Source organism: Hypanus sabinus, chromosome 2, assembly GCF_030144855.1.
Source record: "Hypanus sabinus isolate sHypSab1 chromosome 2, sHypSab1.hap1, whole genome shotgun sequence".
NCBI classification, from domain to species: Eukaryota; Metazoa; Chordata; class Chondrichthyes; order Myliobatiformes; family Dasyatidae; genus Hypanus; species Hypanus sabinus.
In genome coordinates this window covers 183,222,690-183,236,027 of record NC_082707.1, presented here as the reverse complement: position 1 = coordinate 183,236,027, position 13,338 = coordinate 183,222,690, and the positions used below count along the sequence as shown (strand labels likewise).

Here is a 13,338-nt window from a genome sequence, read left to right as displayed (position 1 = left end):
GACACAGGAGCCTGAAGACATACACTCAATGTTTTAGGAACAGCCTCTTAGGGTTAGTGAATTGTGGGTATGCTATGCTGGTACCAGAAGAGAGGCTGCCCCTAAACACATTCCTCGCTGATTTGATTTAACACAGATGACACATTTCACTGTGTGTTTCAATGTTCATGTGACAAATAACACTATCTTCATCTTTATCTGTTAATTGACCATTACTACTCACATCTGACTTAGTCTGAAAAGCTTTAATTTGATTATGATTATTACATGCCTTCACCTCCTACCCCAACACCTCCACTTCACAAATTTAGCTTGTGTGTGGCTTTACCAGGTTCGCAGCTCATTTCTAGGTATCCCTGGTACTGCATTCCTCATTGAATATAATGGTATACTGGGCTACAATGCTATGAATTGCAATGGTATATATTTCTGCTGCAGCAGATCGTCAAAGAGCATCAAAGATGGGCAATTTTGAGTTGGTCTCATTTAATACTCCAAATTATTTTTTTTTAAATGAAAGATGCTCTCAGTGAGAAGACAGGACATTGCCTCAACAAGGACTGTGCTTTGGGGTCACTTCTTCCAGTGCTGTCATGAACAAATTCAAGTGCCACAAGAAGTCTGGCAAGGCTGAGGTCAAGTTGCTTTATGCATCACATTGAATTATTCACATGTAAACCAATTTTAGGTGTTGTGTTCTGCAGGATTGGCTAGATAAGTCAGTGGTGACACTACCAGGTCATTGTAGGTTATGGATACTAATATCCCCTAATACAAAAATACATTTCACATCCTTGCCACTTCCTGAGTTATTCATTGTACATGAATAAGAAACAACATAACTAAGACAACAAGTGCTAATTTAGCAGACTAAGTTAACTTTATTGGAAACACATTTCAACAAATTTAAACCTTAAATTAACTTCTTCCAAAATCTGTAAAATGACCAAAGCAGACTTATTTACAAACTTGCACAGGGGAAAAACAATCCAGTTGTGGTGTCAGTGTATATTATAGGAAGCAATTTCTTAGCATAAAATTTTGAATTTCTGTCAATTTACTTTGTTTTCATTAGCTCTACATATTATATCCTACCACAGCACTATTTGCTTTGAATATAATATCATAATTAGTTAGAAATGATCTGAGGTTATTAGTTATTAAAATACCTTTGAAAGGTAGTGAGTGCTATAATGTTTACAAACACAAACTCAACAATTACTTTATGTTCAGTCAGTAAATTTATGAATTCAATTAATTGCTTATGGCCTCTTCAGTTCATAATCTCACCCAAAAACAAAATTTCTGCAGAACTTCAATGAATGCCATTATTAATTTATATTCTCAAACTCTAAAATGCTGTTGAAAATTAAACATGTTGGCTAGAGGGAAGAATGGTGCCGCCTGAGTTATACCAAAACTATCATTTTGAAATGCTTATTTCCTTATCAGATGCTTCAAATGCAAATTAACTAAATTCAGTAGGTTATCATGCTGTGGCTAAATACAAGAAACTGCTTATCATTTGTAATTAGTCATTGCCAATTTCTCCACAGGTGCCAGAGAGAAAATGGGTACTCTGAGATAACCCAATAACCAGGACTGAACATGTGGGATAATGACTTCAGTTGTACCATTTTTCAATTATAAATAGTGCCACAGGCACCATTTACCACCTATCTAATTTCCTCCAACTCCAATCCATTTCAAAAGGCCAATACTCTTCAGTTAACTACAGTGTCATAGACCACACATAGCCAAGGAGATTAAGATTTACTTTCCCAAAAGGACACTAATAAGTAAGATTAGTTTTTTGACAATCCAGAATTCTCACATTCATTGTCGATGATATTTGCTTTTTAATTCACAAATCACTTAGCTTCTTGGAACTGTTGGGATTTTATACTCTCCAGAAGATACTTGGACAAGGACTCAGACTTCAGGCCTCAGGATGCATTACTGTCTTCCAAGAATTCCCCATAATAGACTTCACTGTAATAAAACATGGATAAGAGAAGACTGCAGAGGGGGTGGGGGTGCGGGTGTGACAGTTTTTTTTATATAGATATGGGAGGAGAGTTCAAATAATCAACTTTAAAGAGTCATCCTTACACATCTCTTAAAATGTTTCAGCTTCTGAATGCCAAATAGCAAACCTCAGCATTCCTGAAGTTGAATGGGGCAACCCCAAAACAGGATTTCAAAATTCTGGATGTCATATTAATAGAAATACAAGACTACCACATAGTTATCATATAACAATAAGGCATACAATAGCATATCTTATCTGGTTATCTAGCATATCTGGTTGAGCGAGCTGGGGGTTTCTCTTTGGAACAAAGGAGTTTGAGAGGTGACTTGACAGAGGTATACAAGATGATAAGAGGCATACAGTTGCAAGAAGAAGTTTGTGAACCCTTTGCAATTTCCTGGTTTTCTGCATTTACTCACAAAATGTGGTCTGATCTTCATCTAAGTCATAACAATAGACAAACACAACCTGCCTAAAATAATAACAAACAATTGCACTTTTCATGTCTTTATTGAACATTGTTTAATCATTCACAGTCCAGGCTGGAAAAAAGTACACAAATCCTAGTATTTAACAACTGGTAGAACCTCCTTTAGCAGCAATAACCTCTACCAAATGTTTCCTGTAGCTGTTGATCAGACTTGCACAACAGCGAGGAAGAATTTTAGACCATTCCTTCATACAAAACTGATTCAGTTCATCAATATTTCTGGGATACCTTGCATGAACAGCCCTCTTCAGGTCATGCCACAGCATCTCAATTGGGTTAAGGTCTAGACTCTGACTTGGCCATTCCAAAACACGAAATTTTCTTCTTTTTAAAACGGCCTGTTGTTGATTTACTCTTACGTTTTAGATCATTGTTTTGTTGCCTCATCCAACTTCTATTAAGCTTCAGGCGATGGGCTGCATTCTCCTGCCTTAATAAAATTTTGAATTCATTGTTCCCTTAAAAAATGCAAGCTGTCCAGCCCCTGAGGCAGCAAAGCAGTCCCAAACTATGATGCTCCTTCCACCAGGCTTCACAGTTGGGATGAGGTTTTGGTGTTGGTGTGCAGTGCCTTTTTTTCTCTAAATATAGTGGTGTGCATTTCTGCCAAGAAGTTCAACTTTTGTCTCATCTGGCCACAAAATATTTTCCCAGAAGCACTGTGGAACATCCAGGTGGTCTTTTGTAAATTGAGAGGTGAAACAATGTTTTTTTTGGAGAACAGTGGTTTCCACCATGGTATCCTTCCATGAACAGCATTCTTGTTCAGTGTTTTCCGTATAATAGCTATGTTAACAGAGACTAGCAAGTTCTAGAAGTCTTTTGCTGTTACTCTTGGTTTATTTTCACCTCCTTCAGCACTACACATTATGTTCTTGGTGTGATCTTTGCAGGATGTCCGCTCCTAGGGAAAATAGCAACAGTAATGAATTTCCTCCATTTGCAGACAATTTCTCTCACTGTGGATTGCTGAATGCTCAAGGTCTTTAGAAATGCTTTTGTACCCTAATCCAGCTTCATGCATCTCTACAATTCTTCTTCTAAGGTTCTCTGAAAGTTGTACTGATCGAGGCATGATGCACAATAACAGATCTTTCTTGAGAAGAGCAGGTTCTGTCAGTAACCAGACTTTGTGTCTTTTTTTTAAAAATAGGATGGGGCACCTCTACCACTCATACTATCAATCTAATTTCGTTGATTGGAACACCTGACTGCAAATAGCTTTTGTAGAAGGCATCACCCCAGAGGTTCACATACTTTTTTCAAACATAGACTGTGATAGTTTAAATGGTATACTTGGTATAGTATAATTCTTTGTGTGTTATTAGCTTAGGCATATTGTATTTATCTATTATTGTGACTTAAATGAAGATCAGATCACATTTTAAGAGTAATCAATGCAAAAAAAAAAATTGCAAAGGGTTATCCCAGAAGACATAGGAGCAGAATAGGTCATTTGACCCATCGAGTCTGCTCCGCCATTGAATCATGGCTGATCCCTTTTCCCTCACCTCAGCCCCACTCCCCCGCCCCTGCCTGTAATCTTTAATATCATGGCCAATCAAGAACCTATATATCTCTTCCTTAAATACACCCAAAGATCTGGCCTTCACAGCTGCCTGTGGTAACAAATCCCACAAATTCACCACCCTCTGTCTAAAGAAATTTCTCTGCATCTGTTTTAAATGGACACCCCTCTATCCTGAGACTGTACCCTCTTGTCTTAGACTCTTCCACCATGGGAAACACTGTCTTTGCCTTTCAACATTTGAAAGGTTTCAATGAGACCCCCCTCTCATCCTTCTCATTTTCAATGAATACAGGCCCAAAGCCATCAAATGTTCTTCATATGATAACCTTTTCATTCCTGAAATCATCTTTGTGAACCTCCTCTGAACCTTCTCCAAAGCCAGCACATCTTTTCCTGGATAAGGAGCCCAAAATTGTTCACAATACTCAAGGTAAGGCCTCACTAGTGCCTTATAAAGCCTCAGCATCACATCCTGCTTTTATATTCTAGTCCTCTTGAAATGAATGGTAACATTGCATCTGCCTTCCTCACCACTGACTTTATCTGCTAGTTCTACATATGGACTCCCAAGTCCCTTTGCATCTCAGATTTTTTGATTTTCTTCCCGTTTAAAAAATAGTCAACTGTAGTGGAGGGGTCGTGACTGTCATGTGACAGCACTGCCCATTACCTGGTTGAAAGACATGCCACCTGCCAATCAAGGTTTGACCCCTCCTCACCCACATGATGCGCACCTAACCATTGGCCCTTTTAATTAGCCTTGTACTTGTCCTCAGGTAATTGGCCTTTGTAATCGACTTAACTCTGCTGGCACTGAGCCATTGGCCTTCCTGTGAATTACCTGGGTGGGATCCTCCAGTCCCGCTGCACTATAAAGGGTGCCACGTGTGCTAGACCCTTTTTTTTTTGCAATCCCCAAGGGACCACCCCGCTTCATTACAGGCCAAGAACCATAGCGGCGCTGGAGAAACTATTGGTGAGTTGTGCATTGAATAGGGTTGGAAGTGTTGATAATTATCCCTAGTAGCACAAGAGCCATCCTTGCACAGAGTTTTGCGGGGGGGGGGGGGGGGGGGGGGAGAGATATCATATTGACTTTTCCCTTGGTCGTATGTGTACTTTGTTCCCACGTGATTTTCCCACGTTCATTAGTAATTGTCCGTGTATTTTATTGCCTATCCCACTGCTGCAAATTTTGTGTGTGTGCGCGCGCGCATGTTGCTTCTGTTGCCATTTTCCCACGTTTGCCTTCTGTAAATAAAATCCTTTACTACCAAGGCTGCATGTCCAGAGTTCTTGTCCTTGAGACCTATCGAATCTGTTTCCTCACTTACAACATCTACACATTTATTTCTTCTACCAAAGCAGATGCCCATGAATTTTCCAACATTGTATTTCATTTATCACCTCCTTGCCCTTTCTCCTTATCTGCAGCCTTCCACAACTTTCCTGTTACCTCAGCCCCTCCACGAATCTTTGTATAATCTTCAAACTTGGCAACAAAGCAATCCATTCCATCATCTAAATCATTGATATACAGCATAAAAAGCAGTTCCAATATCGACCCCTGTGGAATACCACTAGTCACTGGTAGCCAACTAGAAAAGGATCTTTTTATTCCCACTCACTGCCTCCTACCAATCAGCCAATGTCCTAACCATGACAGTAACTTTCCTGTAGTACCATAGGCTCTTAACTTGGCAAGCAGCCTCATCTGTGGCAACTTGTTAAAGACCTTCTCAAAACCCAAATATACAACATCCACTGCATCCCTTTTATCTATCCTACTTGTAATCTCTTCAAAGAATTCCAACCAGTACGTCAGATAAGATTTTCCCTTAAGAAAACCATGCTGACTTTGTCCCATCTTGCCCTGCGTCATCAAGTACCTTAATACCTCATCCTTAACAATTGACTCCACCACATCTTCCCAACCACCAAGGTCAGGCTAACTGATCTAAAATTTCCTTTCTACTGTTCCCTCTTTTCTTTAAGAGTGGAAGGACTCTTCCCAGTTGCAATTTCCCAGTCCTCCAGAACCATGACAGAATCCAATGATTCTTGAAAGATCATTACTAATGCCTCCATAATCTCTACCGCTAACTCTTTTAGAACCCCATGGTGCAGCTCACTTAGTCCGGTGACTTATGCACCTTTAGGTCTTTCAGTTTTTCTGAGCACCTTCTCCCTTGTAATAGTAACTGCACCCACTTCTTTTCCCTTGCACCCTTCAACACCTGGCACATTGCTGGTGTCTTCCACAGTGAAGACCGATGCAACATACTTATTTAGTTCATCTGCTATCTCCTTGTCCCACGTTATAATTTCTCTGGCCTCATTTCCTAGTGGTCCTATATCCACTCTCACCCCTTTATTGTTTTATATATATTTGAAAAAAGCTTTGATATTGTTTGCTAGCTTGCTATCTTCCCACTTACTTTTGCTTTGTTGTATGCTCTATCTTTTGCTTTTACATTAGCTTTGACTTCCCTGGCCAGTCACAGTTGTACTATTTTTCCATTTGAATTCCTGTGTTTTTTGGAATATATCTATCCTGTACCTTCCCCATTTCCCCCCAGAAACTCGTGCATTGCTGCTCTGCTGTCATCCCTGCCAGCTTCTCCTTCCAATTTACTTTGGCCAACTCTTCTCTCATACACCTGTAGTTTCCTTTACTCCACTGAAATCCTCCCTAATGCGAGGCCACTGCACAGGTACAGTTTTTACTCCACTGGCTGAAAAACAATTGTTTCAGTATTAGGAAGAATTTATTGCCTTGCTGAACCACCTTCAGGATCACTGAATACATTAATTTTGTGTATTCATTCCTCTAGAACAGCCATCACGTGCCAATTTCCTACTTCACCTGGGACAGATCCCTAGGCTTTCATTGGTATTGCACATTCAAAGTAGTTTACACAGGGGGCTGCTGAAAACAGCCAGATGAAGTGGGTCTTGATCAGTAAAAAAAAAAGAGATTAATGATCATTCTCAGGTCTCACTGCCAAGATCGCTGTTCAACAATGATCATGAACTACCGGAGGAACCACAATCTTCAAAGGAAAGAAGGGGATATAGGCACTGAATGGTCCATCAAAATACTCCACAGACACCATAGAGGACATCTTAAAAAGGTAGCATCTATCATGAAGGATCCTCACCATCTAAGAACTGCAATCTTCTTGTTACTACTGTCTGGGAGGAGGTTAAAGGTCTGAAGACCCACACACAATGAAACAGGAATAGCTCCTTCCCCTCTGTTATCAGACTCCTGAATTGCCCATAGACCTCATTGTTCCTCTTTCTGCAGTATTTATTTTGCTATTTATAGTAATGTTATGTTTTTGCCCTGTACTGCTGCCACAAAAGAACAAATTTCCATGTCATATATGCCTGATAATAAACCTGATTCTGATACCTGATGGTGCAGGAACGTGAGCAGCTTGTCAGGTTAATATGGAAAAACCATCTGCATTGACTTGCAACTTGGCAGCAAGATAAAAAATAACTACAAGATAATTAAAAACCATGAAGAGTCAAGGTACTTTATGCATATGCATAAGCATATAAAGGCATGAAAATATTCCCCACAGAATGGTAGAATTCACTGCTCCTCATTCTTAAAATTTTAATCCCAATAATCTACCTGATGAACCTACCAGAGTCTCCTAATCACAATATGGTAGAATAACTTAAAAAGATGAGAGACAGGCCCAGCTCCTTTACAAGGAGTTAATGCTGGTAGAGTGGGCCAGGTGGATTGAGCTGTAGCTATTTGATTCTAACTGTACCTAATAGACCCACAACCTTCAACATAGATTTGTAGCTGGAATTTAAATCTATAGTGTATCATTTAAGTAATAATTCTGAATCTCTTCTTTGGATGTGGTTTTCAAAAATACCCTACCAAAAGCAAAATATATTTAAGCCAGCACAGTGGTATTAATATTGAAAACTAAACTTTATTTTCAGCAGCAATTGACACCTATGACCTTTTATAAAATGTCTCACTTTGCAGAGCAAATTCAGACAGACTTAGTGAAAAAAAAAACAGGCTGTCGTAATTGATAGCCTGGTCACTGAGGATTAATGGAATTCCTAATTCTAAAACAAAAATGTTTCATGCAGTAAATCAATACTATTCTGAAATTAAACCTCTTAATTTGGAATTTACAATATCTTGAAAAGTTAATGCCAAACAAAGAGGAATACTGTGTTCAGAAAAACATTGAATTAAAAGGTCTATGGTGTCACTACATTAGCATGATTAAATTAAAAAGACAAATTGAACAAGCAATTTGTAAAATTTGTACTTCTAGCACATTTTTAAAACATATACATTATGGGGTTATGAATACACTGGAAACAGAAATATTCAGGGACAACATGCAACCAGTAATGCAAGTAGAAACAAGAGTAAGCTATATGGCTACATGTGTCTGATATGCTATTCAGCAATGCTATAGCTAATTTTTACCACCCTGACACTTTGTGGCACAAACTCCATTTTGAGTCCTTTAATACCTACAACTCATTTTCTGGAATATGTTCTGTGACTTTCAACTAATTGCAAAGATTTATTACATTCTGAGTGAAGATATCTCTTTTCATCATCTTGAATGGATGTTCTCTTTATTTTGTACATTGTGATTCCCAGTTCCAAAAGGGAAACATCGACCACACATCAACCTAGTTAACCTGCTTAAAAATTATGCTTCAAGATCACCACCTATTCTTTTAAACTCAAGAGTGCTCCACCACTCCTCATCCATCAAAACTGCAATTGATCTGATGAACCTGCTGCCCAATCACAAGTAGATACTTCCTTGGGTAGGGAGGCCATGCTTGCCTACAAAATTCCAGATAAAATTTTACATGGCCTCATAGAACTTGAATATCTCTACTTTTGTACTCCAAGTTCCTTCAATAAAGACCAATATACTGCTTCCCATCCTAATTGCTTGTTATTATCTGCATATTAACATCAAGGATACCAGAGTCCCTCTGAAAAGCAATACGATCTAACTAAAAGAAAACGTAAGTAATTTTTTCTTCTATAAAAAGTGGATAACCTCACATTTAACATACTATAGGTAGCCCGAGTTACCAACGCCTGACTTACAAACAACTCGTACTTATGAACCGAGGAAGGAGAATGCTGTCCGCCATTTTAAGTCGTTTGTGTTGAGTGTGCAACTTTGTATTTGGCTTAGTTTTCTTAGCAAGATTCACCCTGACCCCGCCCTCCCATTTTCCGATCGGCTGGTGGCGCAGTGAGATTAGCACCAGGCTCGAGAATGGAAGTTCCCGAGTTCAATCCAGTGACAGACCACTGCTGAGCGCACTCTCCATCCGTGCTGAGTTGATGTCGAGCTCGTAACTCATCCTCGTTTAAAAAACAATACACTGCCACCTCCAGTTTAAATTCCCACGCAGAATATTGTGGAGGATCAAATACCCAAACACAGCACAGCCCCCACTTGCCCCATTTAACCCCTCTCAGTGCGGTGGACTTTAGGACCCGGGGAATTCAGTGCAGTGGTCCTTAGGACCCGGTCGAGCTCAGGATTCAGGACACACCACCCACAGTGTTTCTGTTCCATTGATGGGAAATGATCATGATTGAAAATAAAGTGGAAATAATAAAGCGTTTGGAAAGCGGTGAAACGTCATTGGTCATTGGAAAAGCGTTAGGCTACAGTCGGTCAACAATCGGAACAACTTTAAAGGATAAAGTGAGAATAATGGATCATGTGAAAGGCCCTGCCCCGATGAAAGCTACAATTATTACTAAGCAATGCAGTGGTTTAATTATAGGAATATACATTTCTTAAGTGTTTTATATGCATAGAAAGGTAAAATATATACTTGAATACTAAGGCAAACGTTTGACTAACTGATGCTAAATAACACCCGATGTACTTGTTCCGACTTACATACAAATCCAACTTAAAGACTGACTCAGGGACGGAACTCGTTTGTAACCCGGGGACTGCCTGTATGTTCAATCTTTGGAATTCATGTTAGATTTTATTATGTATAACTGTTCTTCCCAAATGTTGCTGTATGCAACAATCACCAGGACTAAGTAACACAAGAGCTATTGACTACTAGAAGTAGCCAGAATTATTCTACACAGGAAAAGAATACAGTGGGAAAATTTTACAGGCATTGGACAACTGCTATTTTTATTATTTACATTATTAAATCTAAAGGATAATAGATGAGAAACTGCCACATGGATCAAAAGGGAAGTTGCACTGGCAAAATTGAATATCCAATGAATGACATTATCAGCTTGGAAGTATAATTTTCTATTTTATAACTAAGACACCATTCACTTAATTTCCAATACCAAAATAGCCATCTTCTGCATAAAACTACAGAAGGTAGAAATTAGGTGCAAACCATTATTGGTAATTATATTTAATTTGGTTCATACTTCTAGGTAGCAACGCAGCATAAGTCCTGCCCTAGTTGCTCTGAGGGAACGAAGTGTCAAACTTCAGAATTTGGACTTCCATAAATGCATAGACTTGACTTAACCAGAAATCTTTGAAGGGCATCAATGAATTTCAAATAAGTATTTACTTAATTCAAATTTAAAGTCAATGACAGGCTCTAATTTAATTCCAGCAAGCTTCGGTAATTTCTCTTAGATTCAGCCCCGGAAATATAACCAGAAGAAACAACATTGCTCCACAGCACTGCTACATTACTTGATTTGAGTCCATTCCACTCAATGATGAGGAATGCCCTGTCATTAATCCCAAACTTGCCTTCAATGAGCTTAAGCTCAAGAGCATTTATCACATTCTCACAATTTAAAGAGTAATTAATGAACTAATTCCAGTTGTCTCCACTATTGATAGTTATGCCAATTCAAATCTCCGCTGCATTTAAATTCAGCTGAACAAATACGTCTATAAATTTATACACACAACAGCATGTTCATGGCCATTCATATTATGGAAATTTACTCTGAGAATTCACAAATTGCTGATCAAATCTGAGTTATGGAATAAAATTTGCTCTCACAGAATTTAAGTGAAAAAAACTTTTTTTCGAACGTGTTTCTTGACACACAGATAACATGGATTTACGTAACGTAAAATCACAATATAAACTATTTTCTAGGACCCACCATGACGCAGGGTATGGCAAGTGTGACGAATAAGTACTTAGTAAGAGTTTGATTTAAAAATACATTAACTTGTGCAATAAAGAGAAAACTGGCACCTAAAATATCAAAGGAGGTGAGACTCCAGCTGCTGGCATGCATGAGGAAATGTAAATAGTAAGATTTTTTGTAGGAATTGAGTAGGAAACAAAGGTTGTTTCTTAGAATGAAGGCTGGCGACTAGTGGTGTGCTGCAAGGGTTGGTGTTGGAACCCCATTTTCTGATCCACAGATGATAAACTTTACAATAGAATCCTCCAGTGATATATATAAAAGGCCAAGACTAAATAATGTGGTCTACCAATTCATCATAAAAATAGATACATATTTAATAGGATTTGATTAAAATGGTATTTGTAGCAATAATATAAAATCAGCACCTTGTTTTTACCTAAATTAACCATTTTAAATGCAATATTGAGCTCTTATAAACAAGAGTCTGAATTTGACAGTAATCCACAAAATTAGTTAGGACAAAATTTGTGTATATGGCTTTTCAAAAAAAGTAATGGTACAAACTCCATCAACATCTTGAGATGCTCACCTGGCATATCTTTTCCCATATTTCATCACAGCCTGCCTTTTCTTGAAAGCTGAGGGCCAAGTCATAGTTTTCCGCTTCTGACCACACAATCAAAGTATCCTAAAATGTATTACAATTAAGAAAATCAAAAAAAAACCCAAAATGCACAAATATCAGTACAATTATGCTACCCATTTCTGTATTTTGAATTATCGCAATAATAATTATATTGAAAGTTAAAAGACACTGAGTAACTCCCACAAATGAAACTATACATCCTGCAAGCATTAAGGTATTACGGGTCACGTCGGTATATGCAAGTTTATATTTCTGTTCTTTTTGCTCATATCCCAATGAATCAACTAACATGTCAGCCTTTGGCTAGATTGTTCTCCCTCTTGGATGTCAACCTTCTTATCCCTTTCAAACTTACCTCACTAAAAAGACGCTCATTCTTAAATTATGGTTCAATGTACATTAGTAGGTTCCTAGAAGCAAGTTATTTGAGCACATGGGTGAAATTTTGGTAAACTAAAAGATAGTGGATGCTAGAAAAGACAAAGGACAACCAGGTACTTTATTGTTCTGATCACCACTGGAAGCATGAAGGTAATAACCCATGTATTTATATATTTAGTTTTCTTCAACTCTACATTACACCTTCCAAAATTCTTCAAATTAAAAAAAGCATATAAAGTGTAACATGTGTAGTTGTTGTGACTGCATTGATTATCCAGGCTCCAAATGACTGAAGCAAGGAGCTGGACAACCACCTGCTTACCTATTGCTAGTTTGTTTAGTCTGAGAGAGATTAAGATAAATTTTCCATAATACTCTACAAATTAACTAACTGCCCCCCAACAAAACAGGAACACAGGGTTAAAAGTAATTAACAGCTGACGCATACATATACACTATTTTGCCAAATGATCATTATTTTAATTGAACAGCAATGTACAAATAAGCAGCACACTGATATGGCTTCCGTACTTTTGGAGCATCATCATCATCATCATCATAAAAACAGTAAATCTATTTATAACTATTCTAATAAACTCACTGGCGTAGGCGAAAGTAGCAACAGGAGAAAATTATTCTTCTGTGGGAGTATTATTCAAACCTCTTAATCATGAACAATTTTTATACTAGATGTATTCCAGAGTTGTGGACAGCAACAATATACGCAGAGTGGGTTAGTAATTAGAGTTTCACTAATATTGCAAATGTGAAATTAAATATACAGGTGTAATATGAATTAAATAAGAATAAGGCGGGGGGTGGGGGGAGATCACTGAATCCAATTGAATATTGAAAGGCCTAGAAAGAGTGAACGTGGAGAGGATGTTTCTTTTAGTGAGGGAATCCCGGTCAAGAGGGTACAGCCTCAGAATAGAAGGATGTCCATTTAGAAAAGAGATGCGGAGTAATTTCTTCAGCCTTTAGGCTGTGAATTTGTGGAATTCATCGTTACAGGCGGCTGTAGATGCCAACTCATTGAGTATATTTAAAATGGAGGTTGCATTAGACATTTTGAAGATCTTTTTATTGATAATTGCTTCACATCTTTTCAACAGCTCTCTAA

General features: G+C 38.1%; 1 protein-coding gene across 4 annotated transcripts in view; it reads right to left on the bottom strand.

The window, feature by feature from the left end:
- smek1 (SMEK homolog 1, suppressor of mek1 (Dictyostelium)) overlaps positions 1 to 13,338 on the bottom strand; it is a 136,241-nt gene that overhangs the window by 54,906 nt on the left and 67,997 nt on the right. For 3 of the 4 annotated variants that reach the window (XM_059960964.1, XM_059960960.1, XM_059960976.1), the window contains one exon: positions 11,778 to 11,876. In XM_059960964.1, coding sequence (XP_059816947.1) covers positions 11,778 to 11,876 — 99 coding nt within the window. Of the gene's footprint in view, positions 1 to 1,834; positions 1,979 to 11,777; positions 11,877 to 13,338 lie in introns of those variants that run through there. The other variant, XM_059960971.1, reaches the window with a different exon arrangement.